Here is a 21,651-nt window from a genome sequence, read left to right on the forward strand (position 1 = left end):
AAAATCGAATTTGGATTGCTTGTAAAGAATGAAACCATATAACCTAATCTCTAAAGATAAAAGCCATAGGATAATAGATCAATCCCTAATGAGTAAATTGAAGCTCTATAAGCTCAATCCCCAAACCCTAAAATCGAGATTGATCCATTGATCAATTAAAATCAAAGCCTTAAAGGTTTTGAATCTCAAATCAAATCCCTTTGATCTAAGATCAAAATTTTGAAATCCCTAAACCTTAATTTGAAAACTATTGATTAATTAAACTGATTGATTGATTGATTGAGATTGAATTTGATCATCCTGAAATTGAAATTTCTTGTTAATAAAATCGAAACCCTAAAACCCTAATTCTGAAAATCGATTTTGATTGTTTGAAATTGAACATTGATTGTTTGATTGGATCACCTAGAACTATTGTTAGGATTGTTCAAACTCGAATCTGATTGTTTGGCTTGTTTAAACTAAAAATCTAATGACCTAGTTTATATTATTTTAAAATCAAAATCTGAAACTACATATTAGGTTAAACTGTTCTAGACTTGATCATACTCGTGGCCATATGGCCTTGTTGCATTCATACCATAACTTAATCACATTGATTGATTGCAATTACACTTAGAACTTATTCTAGGAATGGTGTTGAATTGAATCAAATAGCCATGTGGCTTGATCTTTGCTTGGCCGATAGGTTTGCTTGTTTTGATTGCATCATGAACTGATAGAAACAAACCATGTTAGGATTGCAGTTACACGACAAACTAAATGCATAAAAACGAACTAGCTTGCATCCATGGTCGTGCGGCTTGCTCATTGGTCGTGAGGCATAGATCTTGGTTGTGAAGGCTTGTTTGATTGTTTAAACCTAAAATCGTGTTCATTTAAACCTTATTCCTAAAGACCTAAAGATATTAATCTATGATTTCAAATGTCGAAAATCAACAACCTGGATTTCGCTGCCCTAAATCTCTCTGGAGATAATTACCTTCAATGGGCACTCGATGCTAAGATCATCCTGAAATCCAAGGGTCTCGGTGAATGTATCACCGAGAACAATAATGATAATGAGAAAGATCATTACAGAGCCATCTTGATCATTCGTCATCATCTAGCTGAGAGTCTCAAGGATCAGTATCTAACCATTGAGAATCCACTAGATCTTTGGAATGAATTGAAATCAAGATATGATCACCAGAGAATGGTGATCTTACCAAAATCTCGGTTTTATTGCACGAATCTCATAATCCAAGACTATAAGTCTGTGGATGAGTTTAACTCTGCACTGTTTAAGATTGTTTCAAAAATGAAACTGTGTGGTGAAAGTATTACGGAACAGGATATGCTTGAGAAAACTTTTTCCACTTTCCATGCAAGCAATGTGTTGTTACAACAACAATACCGTGAGAAAGGTTTTAAGACCTATGCTAATATTATTTCTTGTCTCTTGCTCGCTGAGCAGAACAATGAATTATTGATGAGAAACAGTCAGATGAGACCACTTGGATCAGCTCCACTACCTGATGCACACGCTACAGAGGACAATAAAGAGTCCAACCACGTCCAAGGAAACGGCCAGCATGGCCGTGGTCGAGACAAATCGAACAGACGTGACCGCGGTCGAAGATCCTTTGGCCGCGGGCGAGGAAATGGTCGAGACCATGGACGGGACCGTGGCTCATTTGGACGAGGCCATGGTCGTGGCCGTGGATCTTCTTTCAAACCCCAACACTCGACTAAATCAGAGAAATACGTGTGCCATAGATGTGGAATGAGCAATCATTAGGCTAAGACTTGTAGGACTCCCAAGCATCTAGTTGACCTCTATCTAGAGAGCTTGAAAGGGAAGAATCCTGAAGCCCATATGACTTACCAAGATGATGAAAATGACTTCAATCATGAGAAGAACGATCTTATGGATTATTAAACTTCAGATTGTTTAAAAAAAAAACTGAAGATTGATTTCGACATTTGTAATCTAAATTATATGTTCTTTGTTTTGATGTTTTTCATTTCTATGTTTTCATTTCTTCGAACTTGTATTATTAAAACTTAATAAAAGGAATGAATGATTTTATTAAAACAAACGCCAATATGAGTTTATAAATTGCGGGTATGGTACACATTAAGGTCTATGACCAGATATGTATAAAGGCAAGCATTTAGATGTTTTATATTCACCCAGAAAAGCCCATTTAGATTATATAGAGATATAAGAATGAATTGTTTCCATATTGGAACAATGGGCGAATGAAACAAAGAGTTCCTTCAGATATATGTATAAAATCGCCCAAGGCCATAATGAGTGCAAAAAAACTACACATGCATTCTCTATTGATCTAAACTATGCCATGATCAGTATGATAGAGGCAATAGTCATGTTAACCAGAATGGTTTACCCACGAAATTATACATTTTATGGTATGAACGGATTGGCCATCCTGGTCCAAAACATGATGCGAAATTGATATTGAAAAGGGTACAAAGAGTTATCCCTTAGAATCTCACGTGTGTAGCATGAACACAGGGGAAACTCATTAGGCCATGATGTCCCAAAGCACTTAAAGATTATAGTATGTCCATGAGGGGGCAGTGAGGACAAATCCACACATGTCCATACTATATATAGCTTGGCTGAATCCTTTTATAAATCTGTATTGGTCATTACCCATAGGTCCAAACTCTCAGTCCAAGACTTGGGGACACACGAATTTACATGCATCTTAACTAATAAGCACCAGACCATTAAGTGAGCATAGATATTCCCATCTCAAATTTATTACGGGTCATGAGACAGACATATAACATCATGAGATATTTGGATAAGCCACCACAAATATATGTGCCGTCTAAGATGGATCCTTAGAAGAGGATGAGGATGGGGATATATGTTGAATATGAATCTCCTACAAATAATGAAGTACCTTGAGCCAAATATGGGTGATCTATTTAGTGGCCAAGAACACGGATTGTAAGTTTAATGAATTCGACTATCCAACATTAGGGGGAGAAAATAATAAGCTGGTAAGAGAAACATAATTGCATCGACCATCATTGGCTTGGCAAGATCCTTGGACTAAAGAATGTAAAATAGACGTCCGAAGATTATACATTTACAAAGCTAGCTAATCAAATGCCAGACACATTTGCTGACCCAAAAAAGAATGACTAAGTCATATATAAACCAGCTTGTAAAGCACCAACTAAATTGATGTCCAAGAGAGACACAGTCAAGTTGCTACAGAGTCTATACAAGATAGACCAATAAGTTCCAAAAGATAAGAATCCTTGGAAACAAAAGCGAAAGGTGCATAGAATGATAAAACAAATCCGAGGTCAAGGAAACCATCCCAGACATAGAGATAAGGCTGGCCGGCTCTAAGGTACAGGTACCAAACAATGTAGCTTGGGACGCCAAGCTGCAAAGTATTAAAGGTCCTGATAATAATGAATCTCAATCGATTATATCATGTCTGGAACATAATGGAACACAATAAGGAATGTCGACATAAGATGATACAAGGTAGCACTTGAATTTATGAATATAAGCGAGGATCATGAACCCACGTCAATATATGAGTGCGCACTCGTAGAACAGATTGAATGGAAACGTGGGGTTAAATAGTTTAAAGAAGAAAGACGTATTTGGCCATATGATGTTAAAACCAGTGGATATAAATGGTTCTTGTGAGGAATATAAATCGTGAGATATAATGATGATGTTGCACAAGGATTCTCACAAAGACCAGTAATAGATTATGAGGAGATATACTCCCATGTGGTGGATGCAACTACTTTTAAGATTTTCCATAAGTCTGGCTATATAAGAGAGAAAATTAGACTTGCAGCAAACTGATGTAGTGACTGCATATTTATATAATCCACTGGATAATGAAAGTACTAGAGGGTATTGAGCTGAAAGTATAGCAAGTTCTCGAGAACAATATTGATAATCATCAAAGTATATGATCTGAATATCCTAGGAACCTCTGGGTACAATTTCCCAAACAATTGAATATCTCAAGAAAGAGTTTGAGATGAAAGATCATGGAAAACAAAGTTTTGTTTGAGACTACAGCTTGAGTACATTAACAATGAAATCCTTGTGCATCAAATAGTATATACAGAAAAGGGTACTCAAGGGATTTAATGTGGACCAGTCTCACCCATTATCTAGTACATGGGCGTGAGATCACTTGTTTTGGACACTGATCCATCCAGTCCAAAGGTGGACGATAAAAAAGTCCATTTAGTCCTGAGATGGACGATGCATAAGTTTTTCTTTAGACACTGATCTGTTTGGTCCACAAGAAGGACATGGTCGTGAATATCCCTGACTTGGACATGAATCCTTTGGTCCCAATAAGGACAAGAAATATGTCTTTGGTCCGGTAAAGTCCATTACCCAAGTACCATTGGCGCCTTGATGTAATAGACAAACCATACTAGGCCGGACATGTGTTCTTGCCGAGAATCTCCTATATGTTTAGCTCATGTTCGACCATAAGGCACTAAAGACATACACGTCCCTAACCTTAAGTACTATTGGCGCCTTGCCTTGATATTGAGACTATTAGTCATTGGTATCCATGAAGCTCAACCATCAGGTTGGGATGCGCCAACTTGAAGGACATATACGGAGATTGGGATACGTAGACTGAAAGATTTTCAGTGATGTTCAGAACAGGGGGAGTAATGCGTGTTGTACTCTTTTTCCTTAACCATGGTTTTATCCCACTGGGTTTTCCTGGTAGGGTTTTAATGAGGCAACATCCAAAACGTATTACGAACTCTGTATGGTTATGACATCCAAGGGGGAGTGTTATAAACCATATGATGAATGTCCATAACCGATCCGGTTTATAACCGGCTCAATACCAAAAGAGAGAGAGACAACCCAACCCTAGAGAGAGAGAGAGAGGCGGCCGCATGAAGAGGAGAGAGAGACGGCTTAGGCTTTAGAGAAAATGAAACCCTATTTTATTTTCCTTGTATTTGTATACTTTTCATATTTATATCTTTCATTTTATCTTTTTGTAACTCCTATATATAAGGGTACCTTATGATTGAGTAATAATACACACAATTTACAGATTTCTAAACGTTTATAACAAAATCTGTTTAAATGTTGGTATATTCTTTAAGGAGTCACTTGGAACCCAAACTAAACATATCGCGACTCTCGTGATGTAAAAGGACATGCAACTTGTTGCCAAAAAAAAAGGACGTGCAACTTGTTCTCTTCTCTAATCTATATTGTTTTAGTATTACTAAAATTAATCTTATATTTATCAATTGGAAAGAAGCATAAAGAAAGGAGGTGAAGATCAACAAGTTGCAACTTGCATTCCTTTTTTTATTGTCTAGAATAAACAGCTTGGCTTGTTGGGTTACCACTTGCGATTTTTTAATTTCATTTTATGTCAGTAACATGTTCATATCTATGCTATATATCAAATGCATATATGTGTGGATAGATTTGTTCATTTTAATTTTACCCTTGAATCTTCCATTATAAAAAAAACATCAACCAACCACATCAGTGGTGGTCTAGTGGTTTCCACTAGAGTAAGAGTTGCCCTGTTGGTCCAGGCCAGGGATCGATTCCCCTCTACTGCGAAATTATTAGCTCCACATGTGGCCACGCGGATATGGGCCCATGCTTACGGCCCATTTGAATACCCGGGAGAGGATCCATCCGTGGGTTACACCTCCCACCCGGGGGTTAGGTCTGTGTCTTTAATAGACCCGGATTTAACCTTTTTCTCGTCAAAAAAAAAAAAAAAACATCAACCGTTTCCACTTAAATTTATTTTCTAACAAGCAATTTTTTATTTTGAAGAAATTTAACTTTTCTTGTTTGCAAAAAAAAATTTAAATATCAATCCTTTTTTAATTAGCATGGAATCATAAGAAAGTATAAAAGTTGTAGGAACGATTTAAAACCCTCGAGGAAAGGAAGACTTTATATATCATGCCTAGGTTTAAAATTTTCTTTAATCATCGAATTTTCTCAAAAGATGTTTATACATACATAAGTTTGACAAATGTTATGAGCTATATGTCTGAGTCGACTACGCATTGTAATCTTCAGTATATACTTACTGAATGGGGTGGTGAAAGTCCGAATAGGTTCTTTACGGATATAAAGTACAAAAATAAGTAAATGATAATAAGATTATGATGCATATGATAGATTAATTTAGTAATGTATTTTTTCACACAATAAGCCGGCAAAAACATAGATCACACGACGGCTTAAAAACAACAAAACGGCGCCGGATCTAACCAAACTACTCGAAGTCTCGAACAAACCCTCATCACATGGACGTCTTCTTCTTCACCTCCGCCGCAGAATTTTCAACTATTTTAGCAAGTGACTGGAGATTGCATCGTACTATAACGTCCACAAAGTCGCATGTCTCTTCCTTCGTGTTCCCTTGAGGCACATCAACGACGTAGGACTCAACAACGACGGTCCCGGAGATCGGAGAAGGGTGAAGAGTCGTGACTGATCTGTAGTTAGATAATCTATGGTCGCCACCGACGACGCTGAAGCTGATGACGTGACGCTCATCATCAAGAATGTCAAGACGCTCGGTAGAGCTAGCGGCGGGTAGGCCGGAGACGACATGGACTTGACGTAGGCTACCAACGTTCCCACCGTCTCCGCCGATGACGCTGCAACTTTTAAGGAAGTGTTTGTATGCTTGCGGGTTGTCGAAGCGTCTGACGACGGACCATACGGTGGATATAGGAGCGGAGATCTCTTGGACTACGGCGGAGCAACACTGGTTAGGACCAACCTCGTGCGTGTGGAAACGAGCGGCAGTTGTGTCACGTGAGAGAGAAGGGAAACGTTTTTGAAAAGAAGCGACCATCATCGGAATCTGGACGGTGTCTCCGTTTGATACGGCGGAAGAAGGGCGGTGAACGGCTAGCATGTTGATATGAGATATGGTGACGGTCGATATTCTTGTTTTAATACAATCTTGATGGATCTTTGATATGGTTCTTTAGGGTTAAGACAAGATGGAGGATTCAAGAGGAAGGTGTTGAGGGGGAGAAGATGTGATGTGAGTATATAAAAAAGGAAGCAAAATCAACTTTACAGCGACTTGCTAAAAGTTGGGCTGTGCCCTATGGATTTGAGAGAGAGAGTTTTTAATGCAGAGTTCATGTGATGAGTGGTGATAACGTTAACAAAAATATAGCAAGTTGCTCTTCGTTAATTTACGGATATGCCCCTGGTTATTTGTTGACTTGACTGGTCGGTACGATATATAAATTGGGATAAATTGGCAAGTGACCATAATTCTCGTTTAGTGTATTATTAATAAATAATAATTTAATACACAGCATTTTAAAAGTCTTTACATATATCAATGAATTTATAGTTTTCTTACATTTTTACCACAAATCTGGACGAAATCATGCAATTTTTGAATTTTTGATACTTGTCTTGAAATTTTTGAATAGTTAAATCTAAATGGTGATACTGTATATCTAAATTCGTAAAAATTGAATTTGTTTTTGAATATAATAACCCTATAAATAACTAGTTTTTAAAAGTTATTTCGATTGAGTATTAATATATATTTTTAAACGTAAAGAGTTATAGATTAATTAACGTAAAGTTTACGGTTGAGTGTGAAAATATATCTATTTTAGTTTTGTTTTGTGTGGATATACAATAATTATACACAATGAACATTAAACTTTAGTACTCTGAATCATAATACCACGCTTCCAACACACATCTAGGTAGTTAAATGTAATATTTAATTATATCCGATTATCTTGATGAACGAGTAGATGGAACAAGTTTGTCTGATAAAATCCTTGCATTGCGTTGATTAACATATACACTATGCAATATACAAAGCATCCGTCTCTCTTCCATTTCACGTCACGAGAAAGATATGCGCTTTCAGATCCATTTCATATGTCATGTGATGCACCAAATAGGGAGAGAGTTCGTCAAAGTGTGTTTGCTATTTGAAGATGATTGAGATGTGGCAAGAGCAACTTTTCAGTAATCATATCATATATATATGTCATATGGTTAATGTGACTATGATGTATCAGATTTTTTTTTTACTTCGTGCATAAGCATAAGACCATCTAGTCCTAAAATAGAGAAATCATACTATAGAGGTGGATTTACTCAAATGTATGTTTTTATAATAGAATTACTCTATTTATGAAAATATACAGAATTGTTATTTTCATCTCCAAATATAGAGACAAAAAGCAAGATTTCTCTATTTTTCTCTAAAATATAGTAACTATATTATATAGGCATACATTCGAGTGTACATCGGAGATACTCCAAAGAACTGATGCAATTAAGTACGAGAGGTCCACCTTCAATCCCAGATCATTTCACCAAGAACTGAGGCTAACACACTTTTTTGTAACACAATTTTTTTTGAAACACTATTGAGGCTACTAACACAATAACTAAAAGCAATAATGTAAATACTTTTTTTTTTTAAACCCTTGTAAACTTAATATATGTGAAATCATAATACTGAGATTTTATACAAAACATTCCAAAGAACACGGCAAGAAAATGAGCTTGCCTAAGAAAAAAATGGACTCCTTGAAGCGTGATAAAGGCGCTTTTATAACTTTTTGTGGTCAAGTTGACCTTAAGGGTCTTTGACTATTTCTTTCCTTAAATACAAAACATTTTAAAGAACACGGCAAGATAAGGGGGAAACTCTTGTCGTTTCATGAATTAAACAGTGAACGTTGTGCTGTTTTAGCTGTTCCGTGGTACAAATAGTCTTCTTCGTACGCGTCAAAGTAGAACGCCAAAGCAAGCCACCATCTTCTCTATCTCGCTGGGCGGATTATTACAGAAGAGAGATGGATCAGATACTGAACAAGGTGGGCTCTTATTGGTTAGGACAAAAGGCAAACAAAGAGTTCAATTCCGTCGGTGACGACTTTAATGTATCCTTCCCTTTCCCTATCTCTTTCTTTGCTTTTAATAGTTTCAGTTTATTATTACATAATCGAAAACTCTGTTGTGTGTTTAATTGAAAGTTCACTGCTTTATCGTTACTCGTACCTTAACTGAAAACCCTTGTAGAAGATACTAGAGATAGAAGAAGATTGGTTATATATATGTTTACACTTGGTCCTGAATCCCATTTAGCACTTGTTGTTACAGTTTTGTACTTATGGGTAACATATCTTGAATAAAGTTTATTACTTTTGGTCTCTATTTCTCGAAGAACACAAAAGTGTCCTGAGATTGATGATTCTTTCTTGCAGTCATTGTCTAGCAGTATTGAAGGAGGTACCAAGTGGTTGGTCAACAAACTCAAAGGTTTGTTTTTTTTCAACTTCTTCCAGTTCAGATATGTTGAACACAGTATCTAGTTCAGAACTGAGTACTATCATGTGACTCTCCTTCACTTCTTGTAGTATATGTCAAATTAGCATTGCTTATAAATTGGTTATTAACAATTTATCTTGTTCTGAAATAGGAAAAATGCAGAAGCCATTACCTGAGCTGCTAAAGGAATTTGGTTTACCTGTTGGGATCTTTCCACAGGACGCCACAAACTACGAGTTCAACGAAGAGACGGGCAAGTTGACTGTCTTCATCCCTGAGACCTGCGAGGTTGGGTACAGGGATTCATCGGTCCTGCGGTTTTCGACAACGGTGACGGGTTACCTGGAGAAAGGGAAGCTAGCTGAAGTGGAAGGCTTGAAAACAAAGTTGATGATTTGGGTGAAAGTGACTTGTATCTCAGCAGACCCATCAAAGGTGTATTTCACGGCAGGGATGAAGAAAAGCAGGAGCAGAGATGCTTATGAGGTTATACGGTCTGGTTTTAGTGTTGATAAATTCTAACTTATGGTACCAATTAATAATAAAACGAGTGTTACCAAGTTAGTTTTTGTATGTATGCTTTTAGCACTTTGTGTTAAACAACACCTGATGAAGCAAACCTTTTACTTATTAATGTGTAAGAATGTTGGTACTTGAATTGTGTTGCAGTAAGCAGAGATCAAGCACAAATATTTTACTTTAGATCGCTCATGGTACATTTTAACAAAACATATAACAAGTAGAGAAACAAATAGGTACTCTGAGTAAAGGTAAGCTGTTGGTCATGGAGTAGTATGAAAGAAGTAATTGGAAGCTACATAAGTTTTAGTAGAATTTAAAATATCCCCAAGTGATAATAAACAAAATTTAGACGGTAATTGAACGCTTTATAGGGTGTTGTTATTGATTAGACGAGTGTCAAAACTGTTTTTTTTTAAATCGTTGAGTTTAAGTTTGATTTGCTGATTATTAGACTAAATTAGAGCACTGGATAGTATCATAAAGGTCCAATATAGACTCACTGATACCAACAGCAAGTCAATTAAACAAAGGCCTGCAAGTCTGAGAATAAGGAACTCAATAGCAAGATGCAAAAAACAAAAACAGAACATAAGTTTTCTGAAACAGAGGAAAGACACAGTTTTAAGCAGCTTGTTGAGCAGAGAGCCTCTTCCTAGCTTCCTCAATGATGGTAAGCTTAATACCTTTACCCTTTGGAAGAGACACCCATGGCTTTGTTCCTTTCCCAAGCGTGAACACATTCCCTAACCTCGTGAGTCGTGGCAAACTCATGTCCAGTAGAGTCTTGAATATGGAAGGTCTCGAAGCTTCTTAGCTGGATGTCTTGCATGCATTGTCTATGAAAAAGCTTGATTTTCAAACTACTTTAGTTTTCGTTTGTCCTTAAAATCATCATTTATTTCTTTTTAACAAAAGCAAAATATTGTTGTAATTTTAAATGTCTTTTTTTTATATAGTAGTAGCTAATTTCTTACATAATTTAATACTATTTAAAATTTTATTTTATAAAAAAAAAAAAGCATTGGACAGATTACGTAAAAATCTAGAACTAGTCCCTTGTAAGTTTGTAACATATGAAACCAATATCTTTTTAAAGAAATAAAAAACGTTAACAAAAACAATATACGGTTTAGACCGGTTCAGTATATGAACACGAGCCAACAGAAGTTGAAAATTTTGCAATATTTGGGTCGTCGGATCAAAACATATTGTAGGCTAACCGTTGAAATAACGGCCATATAATTACCCGCCACACAAAATAGGAATGTTTACTTGACAGATAGTGATGGTGTTTATGTCCCCGTTACTATGGTGTCTGGATTCGTGTTTGGTTTGTCAGTCTAGGGTTTATAACTGATACTTCCACATGGATCGTGCTGCTTGCAAAGTGTGATAACAATTCAAAGCAAAAGTTGGTGGAACCAAGTGCACACCACTTGTCTGATGAATTTGTCTCTGTGAACAACTTTAGAACCGTCTTTCATTTTCTTATAGGAAAGTAAATGTTTCGCGCTCTTAAGCTTAATCATTGTGGCTTGCAAAGGCTAATGATAAGTTTCACACTGACTTTTATTGTGGCTCTTTAGCTTCCAGACAAGTTACTCCTCTTTGATTTGTTTAGTCTCTCCATCAATAAAAACATTAGTGATCACTCTTACGGCTTTAGTCTTTGATTCCTGATCTTCCTTGTAACTTCCTAATCCGTGTTTTATGCAAATTCTTCAAGAGAATAATATTTTACTGAAAAAATAGAGTTTGTCTAATATTTTAAGACCTAGGAGACCGTGTTTACCTCACTCTCTTCCGCCCTAGTTCGTTTCTCTCCCAGGCACGGAGTCCGAGGCAGCCGCTCAACAAGCTTTCTCCACCAGAATGAAGATCTCAATCCGGCATAGCTCCTCCTAAGCTCGAGAATCTCTTCCGCTGCCGTCGACGTCCACACCATCCCAAAGGTTTCTTCTTCATCTCCTCCAATGGATCTCCCTGTAGCTGGTTCATCTCCTTCTCCTTGCTTGCCCCCTGAACCACCAGATGCAGAGCTTTACGTTAGGCTTCCGGTGGATCCGCCAGACCCTCCAGTCCCCCCCCCCGACCCTCCACCGACTCTCTGGGCCAATGCTTTTCACCGCCAGATCTCGTCACTTTGCTCCGCCTCTCTCCATCACAGTGAACAGAAAGGTCTTCTACTCCTTGAGAACACCTCAGCTACATGGAATTTCAACTCTAAATCCAAGAAATTAAGGGCTCTCTTGCTGAACCTAGAAGCCTCAGTTCTCAGTCCAGACAACCCACACATCAACTCCAGCTTGATGGAATCTGATGACCAGCGATTCAGACCCAGTTCTGACAAAGCGTATTGGATCCCGCACGGTAATGCGGATGTTCAAAGTTTTGACTTAACCAAAGTCTATGTTCTATCATTAAATCCCGTTAAGCTTATTTCTCTTGTCTGGTACGATGTCTTCAATGGTTCGTTAATGGTGTATGTCCATCATCTAGCTTCAGTCTACAGGGTTCACATAGCCTAGAGCTGTGATGTTGTGCTTGAATTTGTTCCACTGTTTTGTCAACTATCACAGGCCATCCGAGTCTACACAGTCTCCGATCCATTTCTCATGAATATTAGAGTTATATTCAGGCAAAGAAGGCCTTTCCCAACTGCTCTTAATTAGCTATGGTTCTAGAGACTCTCAGCTGCTCTTGCCGGCCAACAGCTTCCGACAAAAGTCCATCGAGAACCCGATACGATCTCATCCTCCAATGGTTCCATCAGTTACATACTTATTAGATGAAGTAAAGGAGAGTCTCTCAACCACGATCTTGAAGCTCCGATCCATGGATCCTTGGATCAAAGTTACATCAGATCTTCCCTAATTGTAGAGGCTATTGCGATGCCATCAGCCCTTCACATGGCGCTAACCCTAAAGTTCCCAAAACTCAAAAAATTTCTCCAACAATTCAACGCTCATCAGAGTTATCTCCGGCAACTTCCAGTCTAATGAAATCATCGGTTTTGTGAAAGACATCCGTTCGATCTCCTCTGGTTTTGCATTATTCTCCTTCTCTAGTTCGGTAATCATTTCAGCCGATGTTTTAGCAAAAAAAGGCTCTTCAAGCCTTCTTATCTTTGTAATGTACTTCAAGAGTTGGGTCATCTTTGGACCAATTCTCTATTTCTTAGTTTAAATGAAATTTCTGTGACAAAAAAAAAAAAAGGAGACCGTGTTTTCGGTCAGACAAAAAAAAATAGTTCAAAAAGACTTAGACTAATTGATTTCTTTTTGCTAATTTAAACGGTGTGTGTAGCAGGTGAAACCAGCTTCAGGTTTCTTGTTTTGGAACACTCTTTCTAACTATGGGAGGATTTTTCTCTGTTCCATTGTCAGGTGATCAAGTATCGAAAGATGTTTCTCAAGTTTCATGCTTCAAACCGAGTTACATTAATAGTCTCCAGGAGAATCTCGCAGCTATGCAGAGAGACATGGAAGAGCTCAAGGCAAGACAAACTGATGTGTTGAGAAGGGTCGAGAGCGAAGAGGAAACCAGAAGTATGCAACGGACTGCACAAGTCATGGTATGGTTTAAACACGTTGATAACATCAGTAGGAAAGTCAGTTATCTGCTTACCAATAGAACTGCCGAACTTCAAAAGCTGTCTCGTAGTGGGTTATGTTCCAAGAACTTAAGATCCAACTGTGTCTTTGATGTTGAAGAAGCTCAACGATCTCAAATCTGAAAGTATTACTAAAACGGCTACAAAGGGGAACGTTACTCTGGACGCTAGCGCTATAGAGGAGCTGCAACACTTGAAACGACTAGAAAGCTTAAAGATAGACATAGACATCTCCTCAGGTTCCGCTTTGAAGAAACTGTTTAGCGCTCTTGGCATCGAAGAGTTATGTATTAGAGATCTTCAGAGAGACGAAGCACATCTAGTTTTGCCGACAACGATGGAGCAGCTCCGTAAAATCGTCATAAAGAGCTGTGGCATAGTGGAGATTGAGATTGGGAGGGAATCATACGACACGTTTCTGATTCTCGAGCGTGACTATAACTGGCTGCGGTGGACTCAAGGATCTGACGTGGCTCCTGTTTGTTCCAAAACTTGCTCACCTTAAGCTTCAGCGTTTAGACGAGGTGGAAGAGATCATAAGCGAGAGTAACAAACTATAACAGAGTAACAAACTTAGAACTGCCTCTTAACATTACTGAATCATGTACATGGGTATTTATACAAGTATATAGAGAGTATGTATACGTGGTATATGTACAATGACTATACTATCCTAATACACCCCCCTCAAGCCTTTACACTCAGAGTGTCAGTAGGAGAGAAAAGGCTTGAAACAGACAGGTTGAGTATAGAATGAAAAGGACCCGGATGTAAGGCTTTAGTCAAAATGTCAGCATGTTGCAACGAACTGGAGACATGATGAAGTGTGATGAACCCGCGCTTAACCTGGTCACGAACAGTATGATAGTCCACTTCGATATGTTTGGTACGTTCATTAAACACCGGGTTAGTCGCAATATGCATCGCAGACTTGTTATCACAAAAGAGTTTAGCCCTTTGTGTAACTGTGACATGAAGATCATTAAGAAGCTGCTGCAACCATAACAATTCACACGTCGTTAAAGCCATACTCCGGTACTCAGCCTCAGTGCTACTACGGCTCACAATATGCTGTTTCTTCGACTTCCAACTAATCAATGAACGACCAAGATAGATGCAGAAACCAGTGACATATCATCGAGTATCAGGACACGTAGCCCAGTCAGCATCGGTTAAAGCGTTAAGACACAAATCAGAATCAGCAGGATAAAAGAGACCCTGGCCTGGATTCGATTTGAGATAACGCAAAACATGATGTGTAGCATGGAGATGAACAACTGTTGGAGCCGAAAGAAACTGACTGAGACGATGAACAGCAAATGTGATATCCGGACGTGTGATCGTAAGATAGAGTAAACGACCAATCAGCTCTCGGTATGAAGTGATATTAGGTAACAAAGTACCAGTCTTTGAGCTGAGAGACACATTCGGATCCAGAGGGACAGCACAAGGCTTGGAGGCCAAGAAACCAGTATCAGCGAGCAAATCAAGAGTATACTTGCGTTGTAAAACCGAGATACCAGTTGAGTTCCTTGCAATTTCCAATCCCAAGAAACGCGCCTGTCCCAAGTCTTTAATCTTGAAAGCCTGATGAAGGACTTGTTTCAAAGCAACAACAGCAGCATCATCATTGCTGGCAATCAAGACATCGTCAACATAGACCAAAAGAGCCGTGAAACTGGGACCATCAGCTTTCACAAAGAGAGAGTTATCTCCAGGAGACTGAAGAAAACCATGTTTGAGAAGCACTGAAGAGAAACAAGAGTACCACTGGCGTGAAGCTTGCTTGAGGCCATAGATCGATTTATTCAATCGACAAACTGGATTTGGAGGCAACACTTCATCAGGGCCAGGTGTGTAACCTAAAGGCAAATGCATATAGATTTCCTCATCAAGATCGCTATGCAAAAACGCATTAGTCACGTCCATCTGAGACAATGACCATCCCTGTTTAGCCGCAAGAGCCAAAAGAAGTTTCACACTTGTCATCTTAGCAACAGGAGAGAAGGTATCAGTGAAATCAACTCCTTCTTGTTGAGTAAACCCCTGAGCAACCAGACGACTCTTAGGTCTCTCAATCGTGCCATCGGCATTATACTTCAATGTAAACAACCATCGACAACCAACGATATTCTTCCCTTGCGGTAGGCTAACCACAGTCCATGTGTTGTTCAACTTCATACCGTCAAACTCTACATTCACAGCCTTCCTCCAAACATCAGATTGCATGGCCTGCTGAAACGTGGATGGTACTTGTTCCAAAGAAGCATTAAGAACAGCAAACTAATAGTGGGGTTGTAACTGAGAGTATGAAAGGACGGAAGATAAAGGATATAAGGGCGTGGAAGTTTTTGAACAAGAAGAAGAAGGCGAGTGAGAGGAAGTAAAAGGGTCGGAAATCGATGATAAAGGAACAAAAGAACAAGATATTTGGTTGAGATGATAATCAGCAAGATAGCTAGGAGCTTTACCTGCACGCTTTGACCGAACTGGAGGCACTACTTGACATGCATCTGGAACAACAGTCACAACTGGAATAGATGTGGCACTAGGTATAGATGTTGAAAGTGATGCAGGAATCATAGTAGGCAAAGAATCAGGTATGTCAAGAGCAACAGGAACAGGTAAAGGAAGAATAGACTTGGAAAACAAAGAATCAACAGATTTTTGTTCAGATTTTTCTTTAAAAGGGAATGTATTTTCATGGAAAATCACATTACGTGTAATAGACACAACATTAGTATCAAGATCAAGTACTCGATAACCTTTGTAACCAGACGCATAACCAATGAATACACAAGTAGAAGCACGAGGTGAAAATTTGTTACGATCTTTAAGAAGAGTAGAAACGTAACACAAGCATCCAAAAGAGCGTAAAGCAGAGTAATCAGGTTTCTTTTTAACGAGTAACTCATATGGACTAACATTTTTAAGCAAAGGTGAAGGCATACGATTGATAAGAAACACAGCAGTTTGAATGCATTCACTCCAGTAAGCTAATGGTAGATTCGACTGAAACAATAAGGCACGAGCAACATTGAGAAGATGTTGGTGTTTGCGTTCTACAACCGAGTTCTGTTGCGGTGTGTATGCACACGAAAACTGATGATGAATTCCATATTGTCGAATCAGTTCAGGAAAACGCAACTCAGGAGCATTGTCAGAACGAATTGATTTCAAAGTAGTTTTATATTGATTTTGAATGAGAGTAATGAACGCAGGAAAAGCCACAGAAACATCACTCTTATTACGCAACATGTAAACCCAAGTAACTCGAGTACAGTCATCAACAAGCGTTAGAAAATAACGAAATCCTTCAATTGATTCAACAGAGAACGGTCCCCAAACGTCAAGATGAACAAGATCAAAAGGAGAACTAGCCAAATTATTATGAGAAACAAATGGTAGACGTCTTTGTTTAGCAAGAGGACAAATAGAACAAGGAATTGATTCAGAAACAGACTTAGACAAGTGTAAAGACTCTGACAAAAGATGCAATCTTGATGGTGAAGGATGACCTAAACGATGATGCCAAATGTCTTCAGTTACTGTCACAGAACCACAAAAGGCAAGAGAAGTAGGCACACCATTGTCCAAAACATAAGGATTGTGTTGCAGAGAAGCTCTACCAATCATCAAGTCCTGAGTATGGTCCTGAATATAACACGCATCAGGAAAGAAGTGACCAGAGAAGTTATCATGTTTAAGAAGACTACTAACACTCAGAAGATTGAATCTAAACGAAGGAACATACAAGACATCACGAAGGACTAATGCATCAGATATAGTTATTGTACCAACATGAGAGATATGTTCCCTAGTGCCATTAGGTAGTGTGACTGTTATACCAGACACTGGAGAAGTAGTACTAAACAATGTAAAGTCAAAGCATGTGTAGTCGCACCACTATCAATGATCCAAGTTTGGGGTGAAATTTTCTGAGCAAGAGTATGAAGAGCGTGATGATGAAAAGTAAGAACACCATGTTCAAAACGTAGATTTGAAGAAGGAAAAGGAACAGTACCACAAGATGATTCAGCAGACACAATGCCATCCTCTGTTATGGAAACATTCGCAGATGTAAAGTTAACAGCAGGAGCATTGAAAGTAGCATGAGACTGTAGTTGCTGAAGCAGATGAGTCACCTGTTCATTGCTAAATTGACTGAGATCCAACGAAGAACCACACTCAACATTAGCAACAGCATTGGTCTTCATAGGAGCTCTATTCAACTGTCCTTGAGAAGTGTGACCAGAGGAACGTTGAGACGCATTGTTGCTGCTGTTAAACAAACGATGACCAGGAGGATATCCATGGAATTTGTAGCATTTCTGAACAATGTGACCAACCATTCCACAATGAGTACACACTGGACGTTGCCTCGGCTTGTAAGCCACCGCATATGCCAAATTATCTTGAGGAAAGTTCTGTGTAGCATCTGAAGAAGTCGAATTTTGGAAGACGGGATGATCAATTTTGGTAGGAGCTTTGATCATCTTCTGTCTCTCATCCTGCGCTACCATGTTAAATACTTCCTCCATAGATGGTATCGGTTTGAGCATCAAGATATGACGACGAGTTGAGTCATAAGCTTCATTCAAGCCCATCAAGAACTTAGTAACACGGCTTCTTTGTTGAAGATGCTCCCAAGATGCAGCTGCATTGCACTCACACTTCCCACAAGTGCAAATAGGGAGATCAACAAAGTTCTGATGCTCTTCCCACAATGTCACCAAATCAGTGTAATAGGTACTAATATCCAGAGATCCTTGTTGTAAAGCGCTGAGACGTTGTTCAATCTCAAAGATTCGAGGAGTGTCATCCTGTTTGAATCGAGTCAATAGATTCTTCCAAATCTTCTCAGCAGAAGACATAAACAACAAGCTTTGACCAATCTTCTTCGATACAGAATTCATTAGCCAAGTGGAAACCATATCATTGCATCTTGACCAAGCTCCAAATTCTCTATGATCAGAAGAAGGTTTAGGGATTGTACCATCGATAAAGCCGAGTTTGTTTCTGACGTTCAACGCCATACGAACAGATCGGCGCCATGAGTGAAAATCAGCTCCAGAAGAAAGACGACCCGTAACGAGAATCAATCCAGCATGATCGGAGTTGTGAAGATAGTACGGATTCTCATAGTGATCTTTCGGTAAAGAGGAAGACGAGCGAGATGGCGAACGAGACATGGCGATGAAGATCGAAGATCGATTAGATCAAAAATGGACGAAAAAAGGGGAAAAGGATGATGAAAGAGATGATGTAAAGAGTATCGAGAATCAATGAAAGCAAGGAAGAGACAGAGTCAATGATCAAGCAACGAATCGGAACGCTCATGAGTACTGAGTCAACTCGCGAGGTCGAAGATCATCGAAAATGGCGGAAGAAAAGTATGTGCTCTGATACCATAACAAACTATAACAGAGTAACAAACTTAAAACTGCGTCTTAACATTAATGAATCATGTACATGGGTATTTATACAAGTATATAGAGAGTATGTATACGTGGTATATGTACAATGACTATACTATCCTAATAGAGAGGAAAACGGCAGGTGAGCAAAGCGCGGGAGGGACAAAGAGTCCGTTTGATAAACTTGAAAGGCTTTGAGTTGAGTAACTTACCGATGCTGAAGAGCATATACAAGAGACATCTGCGATTCCCTTGTCTAATAAAGATTGGTGTAGAAAGCTTCCACTTAGTTCTGGGAGTTGCGTTGGTGGTGATGAACTTGTCATCAGTTACAGTGATGATCAATGGTTCAGTGGGAAGATAAAGCCACTGAAGAACGTTTCTTGCTCTGCTGTGAAAAGGTACTTAACTTTTCCATAACTAGCAAAGTTCTTTAGTCTTCTTTTTTTTTTGGTATCCTCAGACTAAAAGTTTGTGGTCTTCTTTGCTTGTGTTAGGTCATCATGCCCTACTAGCCAAGAGACCTGTGAAGCAAGGCGGTGCAAGTGTTCTTTAGTATCCCTTTTGCTTACTCTGTCGATTGCTGAGACTTCTCAAAATGTAAGTGTTTGTATTGTGGAGACTTGATTGTAATGTTTTTTGATAAGAAATCGCTAGAAGATAATTAAGCGCTTTAGAACACTGAATGATACCTTAAAGGTCCAATATAAAATAGGCCATAGACTCACTGATACCAATATAAAGTCAGTAAAACAAAGGCCTACAAGTCTAAGACTAAACAGAGGAAAGACAGTTTTAAGCAGCTTGTTGAGTAGAGAGCCTCTTCCTAGCTTCTTCAATAATGGTAAGCTTAATACCTTTACCCTTCGGAAGAGAAGCCCACGGCTTAGTTCCTTTCCCAAGCGTGAACACATTCCCTAACCTCGTGGCAAACTCATGTCCAGTAGAGTCTTGAATATGGATGGTCTCGAAGCTTCCTTTATGTTTCTCACGGTTCTTGATCACACCAACACAACGTTCCCAACATCAAACTTGATAAACTCCACAATCTTGTTCTCCTCGAGGTCTAGCTTGATGGTGTCGTTGGGTTTGATGAGCGGGTCAGGGTAACGGAATATGCCTTTGCATCAAGATTGAAATCACCTCACGGTAAGTGAGAGCATACTTCAATCTGTTACGGATGATAAGAACAAGGGGAAGACACTCTCTCGACTTGTGTGGTCCAGAAGATGGCTTGGGGGCAAAGGCACCACCAAGTTTGTCAAGCATCCAATGCTTGGGGGCATTAAGCCTCTTGAGATGTTTCTTCATTCCCCTTGCCTGCAAATAAACGTTTAGTGAAAACCCATTTGAAATGTATCTTCATTAAAGCTTAAAGTCTCGTTCTTTCACACAAAGCTTTGCCATTTAAGCAGAATTCAAGATGTTAAGACATAGAACAGAGGATAACAGAGTATAAGCTACTACGAAGACATGAAAATAATAACTTGATGATTACTATGACGGGAAAAAGGTCTTTTTCAACCCAAACAATTTCAGGCGTGCCAAATACAACCCGAACAAATGATCAGTGCTAAATACTACCTCAACTCAATTATAATTCAAAAATACTCTTTTTAAAACATGTAATAGAAGTAAGTCGGACATAGTTTTTTTATTAATATGCTCATTATAGGATTCGAACAGATGCATTGATACACTTTAAAAAATACACTCTAACCACTGGACTAAAGTAAAATTTTGATATATAATTACAAAAATGTACTCTTCGTTTACATGTACAGTGTGGCCGGAGTTGGTGAACAGAGGTAGCAGCTGCAAATACTGAAGCAAGCTGAGAGCTTGACTTCTTGAATGACATGACCTTGAGAACTTCTCAAGTTATGATTTCCATGCCTTTGTTCAAAATAAAATATAACTAATAGTGTGATTTTTTCTTACTTTTTTTTAGTTAGTGGCCACGATCAAAAATTTCCAAAGAATTTTTTTTTGTATCTAAAGAACTGCGATTGTAATGTAATATTTTTATCCATTACTATATTCCTAACTTTCTTTACCTTTTTTTCTTATGATAAGTCTAATCTTCTTTGCTATAAAGAGATAGACATTACAAAAGGATAGAATCACAGAAGGCCTAAACAAGGGTTTCATTTAGTTTTAAAGAAAGTGGTAAGTACAATAACAATTTTCAACCTAATGTACAGTCACAAAATTTTCATCATGATTTTGTAATATGTCACGTTGTACTTAATTATGTTCTACACCGTGTCACTCACTTCTCTATAATTTTAACTTAGCTTTTAAGTATTTTTGGCTTGACTCCATTTTCCTAAATATTGGTTTACTAATTCTTGGATAACATTACTCTACCAATACACAAAAATTTAGCCTCCAACATTTTAACCTCTGGTATCGATCTGACAATCTTTAATTTCTCGGAATAAAATTAGGATTATACTGAAGTTTAGAGACCACAGAAGAGAAATATGTTTTCAAATATAAAATACTTTTAATATTGCAGACAAGCGAATCTGGTGGTCGACAATCGTTGGTAGGAATACATACACAATACAAATAAATATCCAGATAGTCCAAAAAAAATCTAATTTGAAAGTCGAAAATAAAGAATATTTATACAAGTTTTTCAAATATGAATTAATTCATTCATTGTTAGAATTTTAATTTCTCTTATTAATAAAAGAAAAAAACTAATTAATAAACCTAGAATCTTATCAATGGTCTAATATGAGTTCTGA

At 38.2% G+C, this 21,651-nt stretch overlaps 3 protein-coding genes and 1 pseudogene across 4 annotated transcripts; 2 read left to right on the forward strand and 2 right to left on the reverse strand.

Moving 5' to 3' along the window:
- Positions 1 to 6,153: 6,153 nt before the first annotated feature.
- On the reverse strand, positions 6,154 to 7,246 carry LOC106410561 (abscisic acid receptor PYL4). Its single transcript, XM_048753497.1, has one exon. It carries the CDS (start codon positions 6,936 to 6,938, stop codon positions 6,315 to 6,317), a length of 624 nt encoding a protein of 207 aa, XP_048609454.1. The 5' UTR covers positions 6,939 to 7,246; the 3' UTR covers positions 6,154 to 6,314.
- Positions 7,247 to 8,704: 1,458 nt separating this feature from the next.
- On the forward strand, positions 8,705 to 10,045 carry LOC106410564 (uncharacterized protein At5g01610-like). Of its 2 annotated transcripts, none has more exons than XM_013851082.2 (3): positions 8,705 to 8,955; positions 9,280 to 9,334; positions 9,495 to 10,045. In XM_013851082.2, the coding sequence occupies exons 1-3, from the start codon at positions 8,869 to 8,871 to the stop codon at positions 9,863 to 9,865; spliced, it is 513 nt and encodes a 170-aa protein (XP_013706536.2). In that variant the 5' UTR covers positions 8,705 to 8,868; the 3' UTR covers positions 9,866 to 10,045. The 2 variants fall into 2 exon arrangements, with proteins under 2 accessions (XP_013706536.2, XP_022556235.2); XM_022700514.2 differs by having other exon boundaries at positions 8,820 to 9,189.
- Positions 10,046 to 11,402: 1,357 nt separating this feature from the next.
- LOC106410562 lies at positions 11,403 to 19,588 on the forward strand. The gene is made up of 4 exons (XM_022702258.2): positions 11,403 to 12,235; positions 13,252 to 13,439; positions 19,038 to 19,296; positions 19,393 to 19,588. Exons 1-3 carry the CDS (start codon positions 11,839 to 11,841, stop codon positions 19,257 to 19,259), a joined length of 807 nt encoding a protein of 268 aa, XP_022557979.1. The 5' UTR covers positions 11,403 to 11,838; the 3' UTR covers positions 19,260 to 19,296; positions 19,393 to 19,588.
- A 102-nt stretch (positions 19,589 to 19,690) lies between these two features.
- Positions 19,691 to 20,302, reverse strand: LOC106408672 (annotated as a pseudogene).
- Between the last annotated feature and the right edge of the window lie 1,349 nt (positions 20,303 to 21,651).

Source organism: Brassica napus, chromosome C4, assembly GCF_020379485.1.
Source record: "Brassica napus cultivar Da-Ae chromosome C4, Da-Ae, whole genome shotgun sequence".
Classification (NCBI taxonomy): Eukaryota; Viridiplantae; Streptophyta; class Magnoliopsida; order Brassicales; family Brassicaceae; genus Brassica; species Brassica napus.

Coding starts and splice junctions, on each gene's coding strand:
- LOC106410561 (XM_048753497.1), bottom strand. CDS start 6,938: ATGCTAGCCGTTCACCGCCCTTCTTCCGCCGTATCAAACGGAGACACC.
- LOC106410564 (XM_013851082.2), top strand. CDS start 8,869: ATGGATCAGATACTGAACAAGGTGGGCTCTTATTGGTTAGGACAAAAG. Junction 8,956..9,279: donor CCGTCGGTGACGACTTTAAT/GTATCCTTCCCT, acceptor TCTTTCTTGCAG/TCATTGTCTAGCAGTATTGA. Junction 9,335..9,494: donor GTTGGTCAACAAACTCAAAG/GTTTGTTTTTTT, acceptor GTTCTGAAATAG/GAAAAATGCAGAAGCCATTA.
- LOC106410562 (XM_022702258.2), top strand. CDS start 11,839: ATGGATCTCCCTGTAGCTGGTTCATCTCCTTCTCCTTGCTTGCCCCCT. Junction 12,236..13,251: donor AGCGTATTGGATCCCGCACG/GTAATGCGGATG, acceptor TTCCATTGTCAG/GTGATCAAGTATCGAAAGAT. Junction 13,440..19,037: donor AACGGACTGCACAAGTCATG/GTATGGTTTAAA, acceptor GGAAAACGGCAG/GTGAGCAAAGCGCGGGAGGG.